Source organism: Hakea prostrata, chromosome 3 (genome assembly GCF_041222555.1).
Source record: "Hakea prostrata isolate BN-2017 chromosome 3, UWA_Hpros_2, whole genome shotgun sequence".
NCBI classification, from domain to species: Eukaryota; Viridiplantae; Streptophyta; class Magnoliopsida; order Proteales; family Proteaceae; genus Hakea; species Hakea prostrata.
This window is the reverse complement of record NC_142602.1, coordinates 8,203,563-8,222,474: the sequence shown is the minus strand read 5'-3', so window position 1 is coordinate 8,222,474 and position 18,912 is coordinate 8,203,563. Positions and strand designations below refer to the sequence as shown.

The 18,912-nt window shown below is 36.7% G+C and overlaps 2 protein-coding genes, 1 long non-coding RNA gene and 1 pseudogene across 3 annotated transcripts; 2 read left to right on the top strand and 2 right to left on the bottom strand.

Moving 5' to 3' along the window:
* Window positions 1–531: 531 nt before the first annotated feature.
* Window positions 532–2,537, top strand: LOC149020584 (formate dehydrogenase, mitochondrial-like). The gene is made up of 6 exons (XM_089148765.1): window positions 532–618; window positions 701–872; window positions 1,117–1,657; window positions 1,746–1,870; window positions 2,059–2,171; window positions 2,273–2,537. Exons 1-6 carry the CDS (start codon window positions 607–609, stop codon window positions 2,384–2,386), a joined length of 1,077 nt encoding a protein of 358 aa, XP_089004891.1. The 5' UTR covers window positions 532–606; the 3' UTR covers window positions 2,387–2,537.
* Window positions 2,538–3,783: 1,246 nt separating this feature from the next.
* On the bottom strand, window positions 3,784–11,154 carry LOC149020582 (uncharacterized). Its single transcript, XR_016172227.1, has 3 exons — window positions 11,028–11,154; window positions 10,665–10,761; window positions 3,784–7,228 (listed from the first exon to the last, which is right to left on the bottom strand). It is a non-coding gene; the product is annotated as an uncharacterized LOC149020582 (long non-coding RNA).
* Window positions 7,692–8,862, top strand: LOC149020583 (formate dehydrogenase, chloroplastic/mitochondrial pseudogene; annotated as a pseudogene).
* Window positions 11,155–14,089: 2,935 nt separating the features above from the next.
* LOC149020581 (polyamine oxidase 1-like) lies at window positions 14,090–17,427 on the bottom strand. The gene is made up of 9 exons (XM_089148764.1): window positions 17,258–17,427; window positions 16,899–17,148; window positions 16,630–16,776; window positions 15,847–16,093; window positions 15,586–15,729; window positions 15,016–15,165; window positions 14,634–14,888; window positions 14,450–14,531; window positions 14,090–14,354 (listed from the first exon to the last, which is right to left on the bottom strand). The coding sequence occupies exons 1-9, from the start codon at window positions 17,394–17,396 to the stop codon at window positions 14,275–14,277; spliced, it is 1,494 nt and encodes a 497-aa protein (XP_089004890.1). The 5' UTR covers window positions 17,397–17,427; the 3' UTR covers window positions 14,090–14,274.
* Between the last annotated feature and the right edge of the window lie 1,485 nt (window positions 17,428–18,912).

The window sequence follows — 18,912 nt, the reverse complement described above, 5'->3', positions numbered from 1 at the left end:
GACTTGTTGTTGCTTTTTTTCTTTTGTTTTTTGGATTTTTTGAGGTTAAATCTAAATTAATTTACATAAAAAATAAAAATAAAAAATGACATTTTGTATTTGTCTCTCCTATGATATACAAAAAAATCAAGAACACTCGGTTATTTTTATGATAAATATACCCTTATGCCCTTTCGATTTTCTCTATTACTTACCCAAACCTTGAACAGAACTATAAGGTATCTAAGTATCAACAGTCTGACATTAGAGTAATCTTCTAACTCAATAAGTAATGTGATAAAATAAATAAAATATAAAAGTATTTTGGTAATAAAGATAATGATTTATACTTAATTAATTTTTTAACACTACAAAAGAGAGAAATACAAATTTGTCTTCTTCAAATCTCAAGGGTTCAAATAAAAAATAAAAATTTTTTTTTTGGTGAATTAAAAGAAGTGTTGTTGAAACTTCCATCCGGATAGAAATGTTGTTTAGACTCGTCATCATCTCCCTATAAATAGGGACAGTTGCAGAGCATTCTCCAAATCATCCAAACCCCTGTGTGCTTAGTCAACACTCAGAAGTTCTTCATTTTCTTCCGTGAGAGACAAAAGGAAGATAGCAATGGCGACTAATGTATGTATTGCCCTTCTAGTCTCTCTGTTATGGTTCTATTGCTTTACTCATCCTGATTGTTTTATCTTGATATCATATACAGGGTGCTTCAGAAAAGAAGAAGATAGTTGGGGTTTTTTACAAGGCTAATGAATATGCTGCAATGAATCCCAACTTCGTGGGTTGTGTGGAGGGAGCTTTGGGCATAAGAGAATGGCTAGAATCACAAGGCCATGAGTATGTTGTCACCGATGACAAAGAAGGGCCTGATTGTGGTAAGTATACATGTATATGCTATCTGGATTTCATCTTTTGCTTCTTGTTGCTTTAGCTGATCTGGAATGTAATTAGCATATATGGGATCTTTTTGAATGATGAGATTGGTTTTTTCAAAATTAATCAACTGGATCTTGGTTTGAGAATCATTTTTGAGAAACTCCATTCCTTCTTTATGGATTATTAATTGTCTTTAGCTTGTTAATTAATACTTTTTACATGGATGATTATTAATTGATGCAGAGCTTGAAAAACACATACCTGATCTCCATGTTCTGATATCAACCCCTTTCCACCCGGCATATGTAACTGCTGAGAGGATTAAGAAAGCCAAAAACTTGCAGCTTCTTTTGACTGCTGGGGTTGGCTCTGATCACATTGATCTGAAAGCTGCTGCAGCTGCTGGACTAACTGTAGCTGAAGTCACAGGAAGCAATATTGTTTCGGTTGCAGAAGATGAACTCATGAGAATCCTCATCCTCGTGAGGAATTTCGTAGCTGGTCACAATCAGGTGGCCAAAGGGGATTGGAATGTTGCAGGTATTTCTTATAGATCATATGACCTTGAAGGGAAGACAGTAGGAACAGTTGGTGCAGGCCGCATCGGTAAACTTTTGCTCCAAAGATTGAAGCCTTTCAACTGCAATCTCCTCTATCATGATCGGCTGAAGATGGACCCAGAAATGGAAGCTGCAACAGGGGCGAAGTTTGAAGAAGATCTTGATGCAATGCTTCCAAAACTTGATGTACTTGTTATCAACACGCCCCTAACAGAGAAAACAAAGTATGGTTCTTTATCTTGTACCCAAGCTCATTTTTATTTCTTGTTACTTCTAAAGATTTCTCATAATATTGTTTTTCAAATGCATCAGAGGTATGTTTAATAAAGAGAAGATTGCTATGTTGAAGAAGGGAATTCTAATTGTCAATAACGCCCGAGGTGCAATTATGGACACTCAAGCAGTTGCGGATGCATGCGCCAGTGGACATATTGGAGGTAATTTAGAGATATCATTTCCAGCTTGTGAACATAATATCTGGAAAGTTTCAATGAACAGCTTAAAGATGAGCACATAAAACAACAGATGGTGCTCTAACTCAAAGGCAGCTCCCCTAATTTGGTGATTTTCTTTTAACAATCACAAGGAAATCCATCTGAAACATTATGTCCTCAATGAATTTCAGGTTATAGTGGTGATGTGTGGAATCAACAACCAGCTCCCAAGGATCATCCATGGCGATCCATGCCAAGCCAGGCAATGACACCCCATATTTCTGGCACAACAATCGATGCTCAGGTATTTAAACAATTGAATTGATGTTTCTCCTTACCCATTTTGTTTCTTCTCTCTGTTTCATGGAATGCTTATTTGTGAAAGAAAATGGGGAATTGGTGCAGTTGAGGTACGCTGCTGGAGTCAAGGACATGCTAGATAAATTTTTCAAGGGTGAAGACTTTCCTGCACAACACTACATTGTCAAGGAGGGTAAACTGGCCAGCCAGTACCTGTGATTTTGCTCTTTCTCAAATACGAGGATTGCTTTCTACAGAAGAGTCCTTTCATGCGATTTAAACCGGTTCACTGAATCAGAATAATGTAGCTGGGGAAACTATTGTTACTGAAATTTCCCATGTGTGGCATAAAAGAAGTGTTTTCGCATTGTTTTTTGTGTAATCCTTCTCATTTCATTGATTGTATGAGCTTTTGAGGATTTATGAAGTTGCACTTGTGTATCTGATAAGACATGCCTCCTTTCTGTGTAACAAGAAGCCACTTATCCATTCTATTGCACTGAGACAGAAATGACTCTGATATGAATTCAGATGTCTTTTGGTGCCCAGGGCACTCAGATGGCTATCGAATAAAAGTCATTATCCACCAGTCATTCCAAATCCTATTTGTTTACTTTGGTGCCAGAGCACCCTTTTCTAGCCTTTGCGTCTAAAGTTCCATACGGTCCTGAATATGATTGCAGACTCATTTCAGAATCTGAAGAGGTCGTATTTATCTTTGACAGCAAGTGTTTTGTCTAGTTTTAGGGGTTTAATTCTGATGCTTATAGCTCTCGAGCAAATTTTTCAGTTTCGATCTCAGTTACCCTTTAGCTTGTTCCACGTGGCATAGCAGCAGCGTATGAATTTCCTGAGACAAACGTCAAAAAATTAGATTTCTAACAAGAATGGCAAGATTTTTTTTCACCGTTTTAGTGCTATTTATGAGATTTTTTGATAACGGGAGCTCCTCCTCTTTCTTTTTTCTGTTTTTTTTTCCCCCGCTAAACTACTTTTCATTCCTAAAAATAACAGGGATAAATTCTGAGTTACATAACCTTAATAGCCAGGGAGCGGAAATAGATCCATCAGTCCAACTCGGTAAGGAGACTGCCTTCCTAGCCAAGAATTCAACACAATTGTTAATCTCCCTAGGAGGGAACAAGCAAGAAAACGGTCCCTCAAATGATTAATATCCCCTAGCACACTTCGGATAGCAAGGGGAATATTAAGTTAATGGCACTTATAAGAGAGAGGCAATCAGATTCAGCAATAACTGATTCAAATCATTCAACAGGGCAGTGTAACTATCCTTCTCTCTTTGCTAGAGCTTAGAAAACAAAAAAAATTATAATTTGGATTTTATTTTTTTTAATAATCTAATGCTCATTCCCCATAGTGAGCCCCATTAGGCTCTTTCCTCCAAGTGCTCGCTCTCATTCCAAACATTAGGAATTTGACAAATGTACCAAAAGCCTTGAAGCTAATGGAACGAGTTGAATCAACCCCTTTTATTTATCTCATACTAAACTGATCCAATCTAGCACCTATGCATCAAAATAGGCCCCATTAAACACATAACAGCAACCTATTACCTCATTGCACTAAAAGGAACCAACCTCTCTAGTATACCTTGCTCTTCTGGGTACCCTGCCCCCTCCCTCGTTCTCTCCCCACCGCCCAGCCATATGACATTACTTCCTCCAACTCCTTCTACCTGGTTAGCTCACTTATCCATTGAAAATCCCTAGTCTTGACTAATTATGTGGTTCTAACCCTATTGTGACCTATGGCTTCCAATATCAAGATGCCTTTTGTTGCTACATATATCTGACAAGGACTTAGCCTGCCAAAAACCTTGTAGAATAGAAGAACAAATATCAACCATATGAATAAATGCATAAAGCCACACCTAAAGTAGCAAATTAGTGGTACACAACCATCAAAGAATTGCTAAGTTGGTAATGACCATGCTTCTTAATGAAGAAGTCATGGGTTCAACTCTCCCTAATGATATATTTAAATTACATATAAATGCTCCCATGAAAATATAGTCAAAGTGTGCATAAGCTGACTCCGACAAACCTCAAGAAAACACACACACACAAGTGGTATACTTTACTTATTTTTATTTTTTTGGGGATAATATAGCTGTAGTAATACACTATTATAATCTCCCTAGGTTAGGGGTTGGGGAGGGGTTGAAGGAGGGTTACGCTTTCTTCCATCGAGGAGTGCTCACCTTTGCCTTGAAATGTCAACACAAAACATTTAACTAAGTAAATCTGGAATAATATAGTTGATTTTATTTATTTATTTATTACTTCATTTTTGGACTCTGATAAGGACTGATGGGATATAATCCCAGATTTTATCAGAAATTTATCTAGCAGGGAAATGCCTAAAATTTAAGAAAATAAAAACCCATTGACTAGAACCTTGTTGACTAAGACTAAAGTGAAAATAATGATTTAAGTTGGGTCGACCAGGGAAATGGCTTGGCAAGATGATCACTGACAGACTCTTCATCTGTTGATACAAATGTGCCATTGACTCAGAAAGGCCTTAAAAGCTACTCAGTAATTAAATAATAATGAAAGAACAAAAGCCAGTGTAGTCACTGAGTCATGCGTAACACTAAAGGAGGGGGTGTTTCATAAGGGTGTCACCTTTAAGAATCACCTTTCACCCAATTGAGGGGGTATTTTAACAATATGACCATTCATGTGTTCTAGATCTTTGCCATGTGATTCAACAGGATGACTTGCTGGCTCAACCATAGGTGATGAATCATGGTCCTGTCCATCAGAAAAATCATCCAAGACAATACGAAGCATGTTGTAAGGAATCAGGATCTGAGTAAGAGAACTATTGATTCTTGTCATCACTGGTGGTGCTTGTGGCTTCTTATAAGTAGAGATAGAGTTGCAGAGCCAGAGCATTCTCCAAATTGTCCAAGCCTTTTGTGTTCATTCATCACTGAGAATTTTTTCATCTTCTTCCCCTAGAGAGAAATAAATTAAGCTATGGCAATGATGAATGCTGCAGCCTCTGTCATCAAAACCATTACTGCTAAATCCCCTGCACCATCTGATGCAGAATTGGCAGCATATACAAGGAAGAGAAAAGCCCAATGGTCAAGCCCATCAAAGCCTAAGGATATGATCCAAAACAGCCCATGGCTTGCATGGGCTATGACTATTGTAGTGGGTTAAAATGAGCCCATGGTTTCATGGGCTTGGATTACTTTAGTGGGAGAAAACCAGCCCACATATTTTGAACTAAGTCCAAGTCTAGCTTTGAAAAGTCAATAAAAGGAGCTAGTAGTGGGGTGTAGTAGGTGGATGTTTCCATTATTGTTTTGACTAGTGGTGTTGTGTAGTTGAGTTATTAATAGGTAGGTGGTGTTAGCTAGTGGTTGGATGTTACTATTAGTGTTTGTGTCTCTTTAGAATGCTATATAAAGAGACTTATGTAAGAGGTGAAAAAACAACTTGGGAAATGAAATCAAATTGCTTGCTAGCATTCCTCCTCTTGGAGAACCCTTGTGTTTGATCAAGGTAGATTGGTGTTCGATCCAATCGATCCACCTTGCGGTGAGAAGCCTAGGTGTTAAGACTCCTTGTGTTTGATCAAGGAAGGTTGGTGTTCGATCCAATCGATCCACCTTACAGTGAGAAGCCTGGGTGTTACGTGTTACATTGTTATTGTCACTTTCTTCATTATAGTTCTGCCCCTATTGGAAGATCTATTCAGCCCGTTATAATACCATTCTAGTTTTAGCCATCTTTCCCATCTAAACTCTGTTTCACTTTAAGTCCATCAAATTTGCAATTGTCTCCCTGTGAAAAGGTCCTATTTGGGTACTGTTTTGATCAATCAAATTCGGTATCTACATTACCATCTGTCATTAAAACTGTTGCTGCTGCATCACCTATCAGCAAAGCCCTTCATGTATGTAAATGCTTTTCCTAGTCTCCCTTATTATGGTTCAACAATTTTAGATTTCTAGTGTTTTTCCATTTTCTCTCGGTGAAGCTATTGATTCCATACCAAAATATAACTTACTTAAGTAGCTTCAGATTCTCCTATGATGGGTTTCATTTTGTTATAGAATTTCAGTTTTTCAGATTCTAACCCAAGAATAACAGGTCTTGTTTTTGTCTTCTCCAAGAGTGTCTTGATTTTCCTACGTTTAATTGATTTTAGCTGTCAATACTACAGCCTGTGGTTGGGTAGAATTCATCCTTAAAACCTAGCTTGGTGCTTTAGTACCTATAAGTCCCTACATCAGGCTTCTTGTATCTGATTTGGATTTTTTACTTCTGCCTAACTTTTGGAACCACAATAATTAAACTGACAAATAGAATATTTTGTGTATTTCTAAGAGTTATTACTTAGCTCAATGTACAACAAGAATTCTCATCCTAATGAACAGCATTAGCACTTATAAATCTATGCTACTCTCTATGACAATCATTTAGACAGATTTGCTTCTTCTCCCCTATTAGACTTCAGTAAATAGAGAATATGGGTTCTATTGATCAGAGAGTCCAGAATTTCAAGTTTCTGCATTCATGTAAAATCATATAGTCTCCAAACCTATTTGTTAAGTTTTGCCCTACATAAACTCAAATAACAGTTTAGTTTTATTAGTAGCAGCAGCTTCGCTAGTTCAATGTTGTTTCCGCTGTTAGAAGTCACTATCTTTGGATAATTCAGTGATTCATTCTGTGAAGATACCTATTAATACATCGGCATCTTTTTTTGGCCCAGTGACTTATTAAAACTTGCCATACACTGCTGTAAATTCCAAAATAGCTCTCATACTAATCTGGATCTTTAATAATGAGGCTGATATGCTTGGACAAGTCCAGTCCCAATTGAATTCAATTGGCAATGCATTCCGTATCTTTCAGATGAAAAATCTTGCTACAGCCATAGCATTTGGAGGTTTGTACAATACCTTCATGGTGCCATTAGCAGTTTTTTGAACAATGCTTTGAAGTGCTACAGCAAACCCACATTTGAGGTGTTTGGCATCTAATGTTATAAAGCAGTCTCTGCAAATCCCCTGCAAGCCTGTCCCAAGAAATAACATATCCGCTAAAGAATGTGCTTTAATGAAAATTGCTATTATCTTTATTGGCACTGATAGGATTTTTCCAAATAAATACTCAGCAGGAACCCAACATCTAATTCCACACAGATTCAAAAAAATTTAACCTAGGAATTTAACAGATCAATTTCCATGTGCATGATACTGAATCAACTTTAGCCCCTTCCGTCCTTCACTTCAAATTTATCATTTGGGTTCATGCGTAATGGATGACAAATTTTATACGTCCCTACGTTTAACAGACATCACAGCTACGGTTGCTTCCTGCTAGGCATCGTTCAATACCTTATTGCTCTGTTTGGCAGAAGCTATGCACTTGATTATGTATAATTTACTCGTTCTGATTCCTTCCTTGTAACATACAGGTGTCTCCTGGAAGCAAGAAAATAGTTGGGAGTGTTCTACAAGGCTAACGAGTATGCTGCAATGAATCCAAACTTCATGGGCTCTGTGGAGAGAGCTTTAGGCATTAGAGACTGGTTGGAATCACAAGGCCATGAATACATTGTTACCGATGACAAAGAAGCGCCCGACTGTGGTAAGCACACAATATATTTGCTAACTAGATTTTATACTTTTCTTGTTATTTTTTTTTTCTGATCTAGGAAAAAATTTTGGTTATGCATTAGTTTTTGCAATAACATAGTCTTCGTTTATGTTGAGCCAAGCTTGGAGTGGCTAGTCACTGGATAATGGTTTACTTTTTAAGGATTAATTTGTGGGTGATGAGTCTTTCTTGATGCCCTGATAAGAACCCATTAGCAATAATTCTGATCCACATGTATACCATGAGAGTATCACAGTCAGTGCATGAAATTTTAAGAGGCAATTCAATATTTTTGTCTATTTCTGAAATTCCTTTGTTTCTTCCTAATTTGATGAAATTCCTTCATTCCCTGCTAATGGGTTGTTCTTTTTCTTTAGCTTGTTAACTAATGTCTTTTCCTGAATGATTTATTTGCTAATGCAGAGCTTGAAAAACACATTTCTGATCTCCATGTTCTGATATCAACCCCTTTCCACCCAGCATATGTTACTGCTGAGAGGATTAAGAAAGCCAAAAATTTACAGCTTCTTTTAACTGCAGGGATTGGCTCTGATCACATTGATCTAAAAGCTGCAGCAGATGCTGGACTAACAGTCGCTGAAGTCACTGGAAGTAATGTTGTTTCGGTTGCAGAAGATGAACTCATGAGAATCCTCATCCTTGTAAGGAACTTCGTAGCTGGTTACGATCAGGTGGTCAAAGGGGATTGGAATGTTGCAGGTATTTCTTATAGGTCATATGACCTTGAAGGGAAGACAGTAGGAACAGTTGGTGCACGTCGTATTGGTAAACTTTTGCTCCAAATATTGAAGCCTTTCAACTGCAATCTCCTGTATCATGATCGGCTGAGGATGGACTCAGAAATGGAGGCCACAACAGGGGTAAAGTTTGAAGAGGATCTTGATGCAATGCTACCAAAACTTGATGTACTCATTATCAACATGCCTCTAACAGAGAAAACTAAGTATGGTCTTTATCTTATACCCGAGATTGACTATGTATATTCTTATTGTCTATGCCACAGATTTAGATCTCTTATCACTTCCATAAATTTCTTAATGATATTTTTCAAATGCATCAGAGGAATGTTGATAAAGAAAAGATTGCTAAGTTGAAGAAAGGAGTTCTAATTGTAAATAATGCTCGAGGGGCAATTATGGATACTCAAGCAGTTGCTGAAGCATGCGCCAGTTGACAAATTAGAGGTAATCAAAAAACTAGTATTTCAAGATTGTGAACATAATGTGTGGACGGTTTTGACAAACAACTTAAGAAGAGCAAATAAAACAAAAGATACTGCACAGACCCTCCTAAGGCAGCTTTTTTTATTGGTGATTTGCCTTAAAACACAACTGATGGGAAATCATCTGAAACATTATGTCCTCTACAGTTGAGCTCATGAATTACTTTCTGTTTGTTCCAATAGGTCAAATTCTATCAGTTGCCCTTTTTGGTGTTCGGGTTGTGGAATCTAGGGGGTTTATCTAAATTTGTTCTTCTCCATCCCTTCTTCAATAATTTGTTTTCTTTGTAATTTCAGGTTATAGTGGTGATGTGTGGTATCCACAACCAGATCCCAAGGATCATCCATGGCGATACATGCCAAACCAAGCAATGACACCTCATATTTCTGGAACAACAATTGATGCTCAGGTATTTAAACTTTTGATATCTTCTTATTGTTCACTTCCTGGTATATCTTTTTCTTCCCTATGTTTCACTGAATGCTTACTCATGAAAGAATATGGGGAATTGGTGCAGCTGCGGTATGCAGCTGGAGTTGAGGACATGCTGGATAGGTACTTCAAGGGCGAAGACTTCCCTGCACAAAACTACATCGTCAAGGAGGGCCAACTGGCCAGCCAGTATAAGTGATCCTGCTCTTCCTTAAAGATGCGATTTGCCTTCCATTCAAGAGTCTTTCTAATGCATTTAAACCAGTTGACCAATTTACTTGTGAATAATGTATCTAAGGAAAACTACAGTGACAGAGATTTCCAATGTTTAGTAGTAAAAAAACATCTTCCCATGATTCGGTTTAATTCTTTTCGGTTCATTTTATTGTATGAGCTTTGAGGATTTATAAAGTTGGGTATTCCCATTGATAAGCACATTCTTCTGAGTGTATTAGGAATGCAATTGTCCATGCTAATTTAGTTGAGAGTTGAGACATAAAAAAGTGGAGGTTGGGATGCAAATGGATGGTAAAAAAATTCCCTTGGCTCCTGATTAATAGATTACCTAGTATCTGAGATTGGTCATTTCAGATGGTAAAAATATTTACTCAGAGTCTCAGACTACATTTCAACATATAAAGTAATAATGTTGTAATCTACTCTCCCTAAGGATTAAAAATCTTGTTTATTCATTATTAGCTGTATAGGTTAGAAAGGTATGGTTTACCTAATGATTAATATTTAATTATAAGTAGTGGTTATACCAAAAATGTTTTATCACAATAATTTAGTATTTGACTTCAATAATTTAACATTATTATATTCGAACTGGCCATTTAAGTTGACAGATTCGAATTTGAATATAAGTAAATTATCATTCGCTACCTCCATTTTATAGTGTTTTCCTAATGCTTTTGTAATCACCATCCAAGCCTTCAGTCACACTACTTCGTAGCTGTTGTTTCTGAGATATCTCTAGTTATTGTCTCCTTCCAAATCCTTCAGTCATCATATTATTCAGTTTTCATGTGAGTCGTGTTCAACCGAAACATTTCACTACAATAAAATGCAAAGCTAAGCTCTGAAAATCATCCATGGAAAAGGCTGGTACAAACTCCCTCTAAATCCCAAGAGGAAAATACAGAAACGAAGATAATAAATAGTACAGAAGGGTACCTATAAGAGAGAAGTCAAAATCAAGACCCTGCAAGCAAGATTTGGAATTTGCACATTCCCTCTTGATTGAGCAAATCATCGTACTTGCAGTCATTACCTGCAAAATTAGAGAGTTTTAGTCTCAAATTATGATCTCAGCTCAAGACATTCATGGTAGATCACTTGTTTACATTCTAGAGATTGACAATTAGACGTGGTTCACCAAAGTTTGATGGAGAAATTATACAACCCTAATTCTTTTTTTCACCTCTTTACGAGATTAACATCTTGACGTGCGACAATATTAGAAAAACCCTAATCTCCAAATCACAAAGTTACTCCAACATAAACGACTTTCACAAATCAGGGGTGGAAGTGTGGAACCTGATATTAAGTAAGAATCTATGATACTCCCTCGCTTAAACTTTGATTCTTCAATGTGATATGACATACTTCGCCAAGTAATGCTATGAACTGAGTCTGAATTTGTTTCAGAGTCTAGTTGCTAATCTCTATGCATCAATTTTGTAGTTAAAATACTTCACAAAATAAAAAAACGAATAAAAGAAGAAAAACAAAAGTCTGACCTCCAAGTCAGGAGTCGGGACCGACCGGTCAAGTAACCGGTCTAATGGAATGCCTGCTCATAAACGGTCAATTAGGTACATCAAAGAAATAATTTAACGGGAATCGCATCATAATTGTATATGATCCTCTAACTGTCAGGTAACTTCCCATCTGTGCTCTTTTACACTTCTTCACCACATATTAAAAAATATATCTACCTTTGAATTCTAATAAAGTTAATCATAAGTGAAACTCTCATGAACTCCTTCCTTATTTGTGGTTGAAAAGCATGAAGAGAGCACGGGGATCTCTCTGTTGCGACAACAGTGCACTGCAGAGAATTTTTTTTCCCAGAGAGCACATACTTCCATCCATCAAGTCTGAACACGTCACAATTCAATAGTACACGTGAGATTAAAGTTCATGGGCAAGATATGAAGTTTGCATACTTACTTTTTGATGCGGTAAATTATAGTTATATTTTTGTTGTTGAGTCAATACTTGCTGATGAGTAAATAATGATACCGTTGAGCCAACAGAAGTGGACTGCGAAAAACATGAATCAACCAGGACCAACTAGGCTGGAATGAGCCAACTTGAGTGTTAACCCAAAGCACCCCCATGATCCGGCGTGCGTAGCAAGGAAATTAAGCAAGACATGTAAATTAAAGATCCTGATCCTGAAAGACTTGGGAGACCATATTGGAAAGAGGAATCCATGAGATCCCTGACTCCTAAATCAATACAAACCCTAAGATCGGATGAACCACCAAGAAGCAAGCTAACTCAATCGGACGGAGACAAATCAAAGGTAACATGTATATAAACCAACAAGTCTCGCGGCCAAGGGAACAGAGTTCTTTCCCATCTTTTGTTATTTTGTTTAAGCTCTATAACTCACTGGAGCTCACTGAGTGGTGCACTTACTGACTTGACTGTCAAAAGCAAATACCCAACCGACGAGTCGGCCCACATCTAATAACTATTTTAAGGAGGTTTACACTGAAGCCAAGTAGCACAAACGCATATTCTTTTTCTTCCCTAACTTGTGCTTATAAATAGGAATGGTCCAGTTTCCTGCATTACCAACGTGGAGAGAATCCCATTACCACATCAATAGATGTTTTGAGAGGAAAAAGAGAAGTGCTTTGGTGGACCCTTTTATCACGGGTGTGCAGATTTTTGGTCCACCCAATTATTGTTTTGGGCTCATTTAATCATACAACTGGATGGACCATGGATAGGGTCATGTTGAAATTGAATGGCGCATGTTCTAAACGTGCTGTGAGACAACCGCGCATGAATTACTATCATACCCTCAAAACCTTTTATGCCTTTTTTTCATTCATGGAACTACATTAGTGCCAGGACCATGTCCTTTTCCCATGGGTCTACATTTTCTACAATTCTCACTCTTTATAATTTTCTATAATTTATTTATAGGATTATGACACATGGTAGTCAATAATCCAACGTTCAGAATTATAACCTAATTATGAACGGACTCTAATGAACTCCTAAAATTAAGTCTCAATAAATGAAGAGAGATAAAATTAAGAGTAATTTTTGAAATTCATTAGAGTCAAATCTTAATTGGGTTATAATTTTGAATATTGGATTATGAACTGTCAAATGCTACAATCCTAGATATTAATTACTGGGAATGGCAAGGATAGGAATTGTAGAGGATGTGATCGTGGTCCCCTCCCCAAATTTTTGGGAAATCTCATCAATTCTAGGGAAAAAAATTAACAGTACAAATAATGGATAAAAAAATCATTATATTTTATATAAAATATCACCACTTGCTCCTTCCAACGTTGGATATATTATCTGCACCCTTTGTGTCGACCTTGTGATAATTAATGTTCTTGTTTTATTAAATAAAAAATGTATCAGCTCATGTTGTTAAGTGAGAGAAGGCATCTTTTTTGGTAATAAAAGAAGGAACCTCAAAAGGTATTAATCTTTTATTCCATTTCACATTAATTAAGAGGCGCAAGTTTTAAGGTAGGCGATCACTCAGCCAGAGGCCAGCTCCGCATGCTGGTTTAAAATAAGGTACAAAACAATCCATCTGACAACACAATAAATGTTTTTTTGGTAAGACTTGGAGATTATTGGTCACGTGCTTCATTTCATAATTCATTTCTGCCCGAGAGGATAACAAATGAAACGTCCCACGCTATGCACGCGAGGGTAGGGGACCTAAAGATTAATCAATCTCAGGATGGCTTAATTAGCGATTTAAACAGTATTAATTAAACTGATATCCCCAATATATTGACTTGAACCAGAAATTAGCTCAAAAGATGGTCAAAACAGGCCAAAGGTCAATATGGTAAAAAGCACTAAATTCCGTGAAACGTTGGGACCTAAACGGCCACCCCGAGATCATTAAAGTACAAGGAATGATTAGGGTCGCATCACTTATTGTATTTGAGTTCACAAGTAGGGATTCACAACATTTAACGATCAAGGAACAAATACTCTTGATGGATCTTAAAGGTAACTTCCAGCCAACTGTATAAACTCTTCCATTCAAGGCACAAGGCATGCTTTAATTACGCTATTTCTGGTTTTTAAGACTCTGTAGATCATAACTTGTAGAGTTTTCCTTCAAATTGCTAGCATTCACTGACTTGATCAGCAAAGATATTTTCTTGACCACCTTAGGTCAAGCACATTGTTTTGCAGGTTTCGTACCGGTTGATGGATCAAGTTCATTGTAATGTAGAAATTAAGAAACCCTAAACCTTAATTATTATCCATGTAACACCCAAAATATAGTTTCTTTGGGTTCCCATCATGGTTCTTAAGTATAACATCGATGCATTTTAGTTTAAATATCAAGATTTGTCAAGAAGAAACTTCTTTTCTTCTTTCTCATATTGCCTATTAGATCTTCAAGCAGTTTTTTCGGAAAATATTATTGAATTGATGCACAATCAACATAACGTTCTTGGATTACAGAAGAGAGGTTATCATAGGGACACAAGATACATATCCATGAACAATCAATAACTCAATAGATGTAGATCCACAGAGAATAGAAAGATCATAATTAAGTTCCTTTGGCCTTGATATGGTACTTGCACATCTTCTTGTTGATGCAGCTGATCATCATATTTGCAGAGTCAATACCTGCAAAATTACATTATTTGAATCTCAACTTAATTAAGATATTAAGTAATTAATGATAGTTCATTAATTAGCTGGTAAATTAAAAATTAACAAACCTGCAAGGTATGCACCATGGACATATCCATTGTAGTGCTCGCTGGTGTGTTCTCCCGTGAAGTAAACCCTTCCAACTGGTGCCTTTAGTATTAGAGAGAGAGAGAGAGTAGAACAAGTATTAATTAGTATCTCTTAATTAATATTAATTACATACATTGGTTAAGATATATTTTAATTACTTACCCTAATCTGATCGAACTCGTAACGGCTAACTCCAATGGGCCAATTCGAAAAAGTGCCCTTGAAGAACCGGTTCGACCACCACTTGGGAACCAATATATCTGTGGCTTCAGGGATGTGATTACCAAACATGTTTCGCAACACGTTCATGATCTCAGCCTTCGTTTGAGAATCTGGTTGCTGTTCTATCCTTCTTGACTCATCATCTGTAACTGTTACCAGAAGCACATTTGCTCCAGGGTACTCCGTGTCAAATTGCTTTAAAACATAAGAGTTTGAAAACAAAATTAATAAACAGCAGATTCGATTCATCTCTTGATATTATATATATATAGATGATAGATCGAAGAAACCCATCAAACTCACTCAACACCTGAATCTCTACCTGCCAAATGGTGTAGTATCCTCTTTGTTCATGAGCATACAAGAAGAACTCAGTGCCATTGCCAGTAGGCCAGAATTTTGAGGGGAACTTCAAGAAAATCTTGGTGTAGATAGACATATCAAACTGGTACATGGCCCTGATCTTCCAAGCCTGTTACCATTGCGTTCAAATTATCATGAAACAATGAATCAATAAGTACTAAAAGAGTCACAAATATTGATGAATGTTGGGCTCTGGGTTTAGTTTAATCAAAACAATATTCACCCTGGGTCAAGGATCATATCCTCTATATCCAGGTAGGGTGTGGGTCCCGTGCCGGTCACTAGATGCCCTGTACGTGATATCCATTCAACGGTAGGATATAGACACGTACCTTGCCCCGGTCACAAGGTACCTAAACTTACCACTGAAAAAAGTTGCAAGAGTTAGGGTTTTATGTTATAAATAACATCTTTGTCCCCATTACGATTCTTTGTCAACTTGACTTGTTCTCTTAATAAAATTTTCATATTGTTAACCCAAAAAAAAGGATGGCGTGTAAGGTATGTAGTGATAAGTGATAACACTCACCGGCAAATCAGGCACAAAATTGATGAGATTAGTCTGTAAAACACCAATACTGGCTGAGACCAGCACATATCCTGCTCTGTAAACTGATCCATCCTCGGTTTTTACTATCACTCCACTTCCAGAATAGCGTATTTCGCTCACAGCCTGCAATGCCATTGATGAGATTCATGTAAGATTTACTAAAAATAGATAGGGTTCTTTCTCTCTCTCTAGCTCTCTCGCTCAAAAATGATAGATAATTTGAGAAATAAAATGATTCACCTTATTAAGCTTGAGGCGTGGATCTGTGATAACACCAGCTTTGTTAGTGGAAAGGAACTGGTGGGCGATATAGTAAACGACGCTCTCATAACCTCGAGGATCTGCAACAAAATACACATCTTCCCCAAAGTTGGAAAAGGTGGATAGTGGTTGCGTGTTCTGCAAACTTGTAACCCTTGGTGGTTCTGCAAACTCGTAATCGTTGTTGTAATAATCTACCGCCATGTCCAGCGGCGTTGACGGAACACTGATTCAGAAACATCAAAACCAGATCAGGTACTTTCATCCTCGTATGCAAGAAAAAAATTACTAGTATATAACAAAAGATAAGGGAGATCGACCAGATAAAATTTGCTACTGGGATTTGCGAGTTTCCAACCCTGATTACCTTGAAAGAGTTAAGTAATGTAACTAAAACACAGATAGAAAGTTTATTAGCAGCACTAAGAACCTCTTCCTGAATCGCAGCAGGTACAGTGGTCAGCTTGTTTCAGAGATTCCATAACTCTGTTACAAACTTACAATTGTTCTTACTAGTAAAAATAATGGAATCCAGCTGGGTTCTGGGTTCTGGCAGACCATTTACGTAGAGAAGAAAACAAAAAGCCTGATATTAACCTATCTAAATCATTCAAACCTTTTTTTTTTTTTTTTTTTTTTTCTTTTTGTTGGGAGTAAAATACAAACCAAGTTTTTAATGGGAAGAGAAGAGACTACCCAGATGATCAGTACTACAGAGCAATCATGAAACTTGTGCTTAAGAGCTCAAAATTGTATTATAACCTGTTTGAAAGGCGTTGAGCAGACAACACAGAGATGTCTTCATCTCTGTGAACTGACAAAGATTGAGACAATTTACTGGTGAAATCGATGGCTTTTTCTGCAGTATCCAGAGATGCTTGAGCTACAGACGATTCATAGAGTCCACCTCTGCAGAAACAACGCAAGAATGCAACTATGAGAAGGAGATGAGATCTACCTACATGTAGAACGTACTCATGCAAATGCAGGAAAGTATTAATGTGTAACTGAGACCAAGATAGACAAGTTACTTTTGTTTATAGGTGTTAGAGGAGAGATTGTCAAAGTCAGAATAGAAAGTTTTGAGTTTAAGCTTCTTGGCCATTGTCCATATGGGATTTACTTGAGGACCACCAACTCCTTCTACCCAGTTAGCTCCCAATTCCACTGAAAGCCCAGAAAAATTGGTTTTATGCATTCTACCACCAATACGATCTGTGGCTTCCAGTAGCAAAAAGTTCTTTATTCCTGCATCTGATAGTGTCTTTGCTGCAGATATTCCTGCAGATACAGTAACAGATAAACAAATTAGTGCATCTCAAGAGATATCTATATAATATACCAAATTTTCATGGATTTGAATCAGAGAAACAGGGAGAGATCTACACACCAGACATTCCTGCTCCAACAATAATGACAGTGGGAATTTGCTCCACAGCCAGTGTTTCAGTCAAAACCAGGCCAAGCACCATACTGGCAATGAAGGCAGCTACCATTGCTCTCTTCATCCTCACCATCACCATCTCCATCTCTCTCTCTCAATGCTCACAGAAACCTATCCAGGCCTGTCTATTTATAAGCAGAACCTGCAGTAACTTTTGTGTTAAAAGGGGTGAAACAGTGAAGCTATAGCTGTTACCAATGCAGAAAGTTTAAAGTGGCTTGTTTGTGGGGGTTTTAGTTTTGAAATTCAAATACTCTCTCTGGTGTCAACTAAGGAAATATTTTATTCCAACAATAAAAACATTTAAAATGCATCCACGTGGTTATATTATCTCCAAAAAAACAAATCCATGCGGTTGTTGGCCACTTGTGCTGGAGAATAGGCTAATTTGCTTTTATAATATACCAAAAATCCAAAAAAATAAATAATAACAAACAATAAAAAGAAATTATATATATAAGCGACAGCCTTTGATATTCAAAGAGGGTTACAAGTTACAACTTACAAGTGCAATTATCGTTCTTCTCCAAAAAGATCGAGAAGGTATTATATGTGGAATAAGTTCACGTGATTAATTATAATTAGTTTGTTTTTTTTTTCTTAATCTGTTGATGCCGACGTTTGATGTGGAATGCTTTGTCTATTTTCCTCATCGCTTTGATTGCGATATTAAAGATTGATACGGTACTTACTTTTACATGTGGGGATCACATCTCTTTTGAGTGCTTTGTCTGGTGGTAATGCCTGAAATAATAATGAATAATTTTTAAGGATAAGTATGACCTATTTTCCTTTTCAACGTATCAATTATCTCCCATAGAATCATAGATTTAAAAGAAAATTTAAAAATAATAAATAAACAAATGTGTGAATATGTTAATTAAATGACTCTAATATCCGAATCATCCAATAAAATTCTTATTTTTCCTCTCCTTATTTATGAATTAGTTAACTTAGTCTTATATCACCGGTTAAATTTTTAAAAATAAAATAAGAAAACAACACTCTGACGGCTGGCAGTTAGAGTAAGTCTCTGTCTTCTTTCTGTGTTCATTCTCTATTTCTTGATAAACGCAGGTAAAAGGGTTTTCAAATGAGTCGATAGAGAAGGAATAAAGGAAGAAGAAAGAGATATTACTGTCGACAAGAATCAACAACCGGTGATATTAGATTAAACTTAACTAACCGATAAATAATGAAATAAAAAATATGAATTTTATTGGATGATTTAAATTTTGTTTAACAAATCTGACTGTGAATATTTATTTAGAGCTGTTCAGCTAACTTATTCACATGTCCATTCAGCTACACTTTAGCCTAAACAAAGTTTTAAGCAATAAATAATTTTCTAGATGGTGCGTGCATATACTAGCAAATGCAATATCAAAATCTTTGTCTATATTGCCCTTATATTTTAATTAGGGGTGTAAATGAGTCTTATTCGAATCGGATAGTGGTAATACCATATCCTTAGCGTTATTTTATTTAGACACATTTGAATAATTTTTATCAAATTTTTAATGACTTATGTAGATTTGGATGACATTCAAATATACATTTTTTAAAATAGATTATTCCCAAATGGACACGAATGCATATTG